The 2,735-nt window shown below is 38.6% G+C and overlaps 1 protein-coding gene across 1 annotated transcript; it reads right to left on the bottom strand.

Moving 5' to 3' along the window:
• Nucleotides 1-1,487: 1,487 nt before the first annotated feature.
• LOC140507522 (vomeronasal type-1 receptor 1-like) lies at nt 1,488-2,423 on the bottom strand. The gene has a single exon (XM_072615585.1). The coding sequence runs from the start codon at nt 2,421-2,423 to the stop codon at nt 1,488-1,490; it is 936 nt and encodes a 311-aa protein (XP_072471686.1).
• Between the last annotated feature and the right edge of the window lie 312 nt (nt 2,424-2,735).

The following is a 2,735-nucleotide window of genomic DNA, read 5'->3' as shown; positions in this document are numbered from 1 at the left end:
TATTAGAAAAATCAGTGTATAGTTTTCATTTTGTTTTTTATAGTTTTAGGCACCAGCACCATATATTTATAGCAAAAAGAATTTGGTAGAACTACTTCTTGGCCTACTTTCCCAAATAGTTCATGTAGCATTAGAATTTAATTCAGTCCTAAACCTCTCATGCTGGGCATAACAGGAATCAATGTTGGTCTGCACATGAGGCTCAATGCTCACCTGTGCAGGGGACTGTGTGACAGTGCTGCTGGTCCTAGGGCTTGAGTCCTCACTGCTGGTTCACTGGTCTGTGACTTACTGCTGGTTTGCGGGGATGTTGCCTGCACTAGACAAGCTTTCCTACAGACATTGTCTCAGATGGAAAATTGTTTCACCCATTTCTTTTGGTTCTGATGTTCCATAATTCATTTTGAGGAATGTTTATAGTTGTGTGAAGGTGAATTGGGAGATTTCAGGAGTGATCCTAGCTTACTCTGCCACCTTGGCTCAACCTTCCTCACAGTTCACATTTTTTGACACATTAATTCTTACCCATAATCGTGCACCAATTTGGAGGAATGTTTTGCCACCTAAACTCTCTCTGGGATATTATTTAGATAAATTTCATCTCTATGCCTAAAGAATATTGACCATACAAGAGTTTTACCTGAGTTCATAGACTTTATTACATTAAATGTCTGGGGAAGAGAGGAAATGAAAAAGGTTGGCGGAAAAGAGAGGCACGCGTGGTAAAAGGAATAACATTTCATGTTGGAAAATACCAAAAGGGACAATATGAGGGATTATGGGCAGATCACGGTCCACGTTATGAGAACCCAAGGACTTAAGGCTTCAGTAGTATAGAAGTCATAGGTCTTCAGCACTGATAATCAAGCAGACACTGTAGTGACTCTCACAGAGTTCATAGAAAGTGTATTTTCCTGAGTAACATCAGAGTGATAATGTGATGTTGAGGACACAAGGGCTGAGTGCTGCCCTGTGAAATCATAGAATTTCACAGATGGAAGGGACTAGCAGAGTTCCCTGAGTTTAATCCAACAGATGAATTCATCAACATTAGCACCACAGGATGTCAAATCATCATAATTAGGTAGATTGAACTTATAGCTGTGACATAATTTTCTATTTCAGACTAATGATCTCTTAAATATTCCTTTGCTCTGAGAAGTGAGAGATAAATATGGCCATTAATACTATTAGCGCCTAACGTTTATACAGTATTTTAAGTTTTCAAAGCATTTTACAAATTTTATCTCTTGATCTTCACAAAAATCCTTTGAGGTAGGTATTAATATTAATATCCCCATTTCACAAATGTTGATACTGAGGTGGAATGGGATTAAGTGAATTGCACAACCTTATATAACAACTAAATATCTGACACAGAATTTGCACTGAGGGCTTCTTGACTGCAAGGTCCAGAACTCTATCTTCAACATAACGCAACTATATAACATCATCATAATATATCGTACAGTAAGCACTATACAATCCTATACTATAGTAAAGCCTGGAAGCTTTATTCTATCCCACAGAGCCAAAGCATACTTGGAGACTTGAGAATTACTGACAATTAGAACAAAGGGGCTACAAGCTGGAAAGCAGGCAGCTAAGAAGGCAGACATGTGAACCAACTGGGAAGTCATCTTACCAAGCTCCAAATGCAATGTTAAAATGGAATTCAAGGAGTACAAAGATACAAACATGCTGACCAACAACAGTATGGTTTGGGTGGCTCTAGACTCAGGGGAGCTACTAAGTGTGAGATTATTGCCATGAATGTACTGCACCCTCTGGTGGTGTTTGTACAAGACAAGAACCATATATCCACTGGTCACCACCATGATGCCTATGCAAAAAACATCAGGAAGAGAGATTAGTAATATATATAGTGCAGCATTAAATGACACATCAATTGTAGCAGAACAATAAATTAAACAATTTCTTTCAGTTGTGTTTTCATTTTTCCTTGGGCTTTTGATGTATAAAAGAATAAAATAATTTGTCAGCAGATGAAAAGTCCAACACCCAATACAGAGGGGTGTAATACACTTTGGGGCTCTGTCTTTGAGCTCTGCCCACCTGGAGCTTCTAGAACTTAAAGTGGTGGCTTGAAAACCACAAAGGAGGCAAGTGCTGCAGAGGGAAAGGCCACGGGCCACTCGGTGAAGGTAAAACACAAGTTTACATCCCACATCATCCATGAAATTGTTTAGCCCCAAGGCAGCCATTGTCTGAGTTACACCTTTAGATAGAAGCACCAAGTCATTGACCAAGGCCAAGTGGGAGAAAAGCAAGTCTATAGGCTTCAGTCTGGGACCAGTAAAGAAGGTGATGGCATAGAGGCCCAGGAGGAAGGAATTTCCCAGGGCCCCAAATCCAGTCTGAATCAGTAAAAAAACCCCCAATACCATGTCATTAGAAATCATTTTCTTTTTCTTGCTGGAAGGTGAATAGCTGTCAAAACCAGTGGATAGCTGCTTGCTCAGAAATACAAGGAGTAGAAGATATTTACTGAAAGGATAAAGATATTTCAGTTGTCCAGTATAATTGTTCAATTGTTCATTCATTTTATGTAAAAGAAGATGATAAGAATATCTCTTTTAGTGCTTCCTGATGGATCATGGAAAGGATAGTATCGATTAGAAAGTTTCTGATGTCTTTTTTGACCTTTATTTCTAGATGATTCTTCTCTGAAACATTGATAAGTTGAATTTTTCTTTGGTGAAATATTTAAATAA

This window comes from Notamacropus eugenii, chromosome 5, assembly GCF_028372415.1.
Source record: "Notamacropus eugenii isolate mMacEug1 chromosome 5, mMacEug1.pri_v2, whole genome shotgun sequence".
Lineage (NCBI taxonomy): Eukaryota > Metazoa > Chordata > Mammalia > Diprotodontia > Macropodidae > Notamacropus > Notamacropus eugenii.
Note: the sequence above shows the minus strand (reverse complement) of the source record. Positions and strands in the feature narration are given on the sequence as shown.

Excerpts from the sequence above, each read along its gene's own strand:
- LOC140507522 (XM_072615585.1), bottom strand. The coding sequence starts at position 2,423 with ATGATTTCTAATGACATGGTATTGGGGGTTTTTTTACTGATTCAGACT.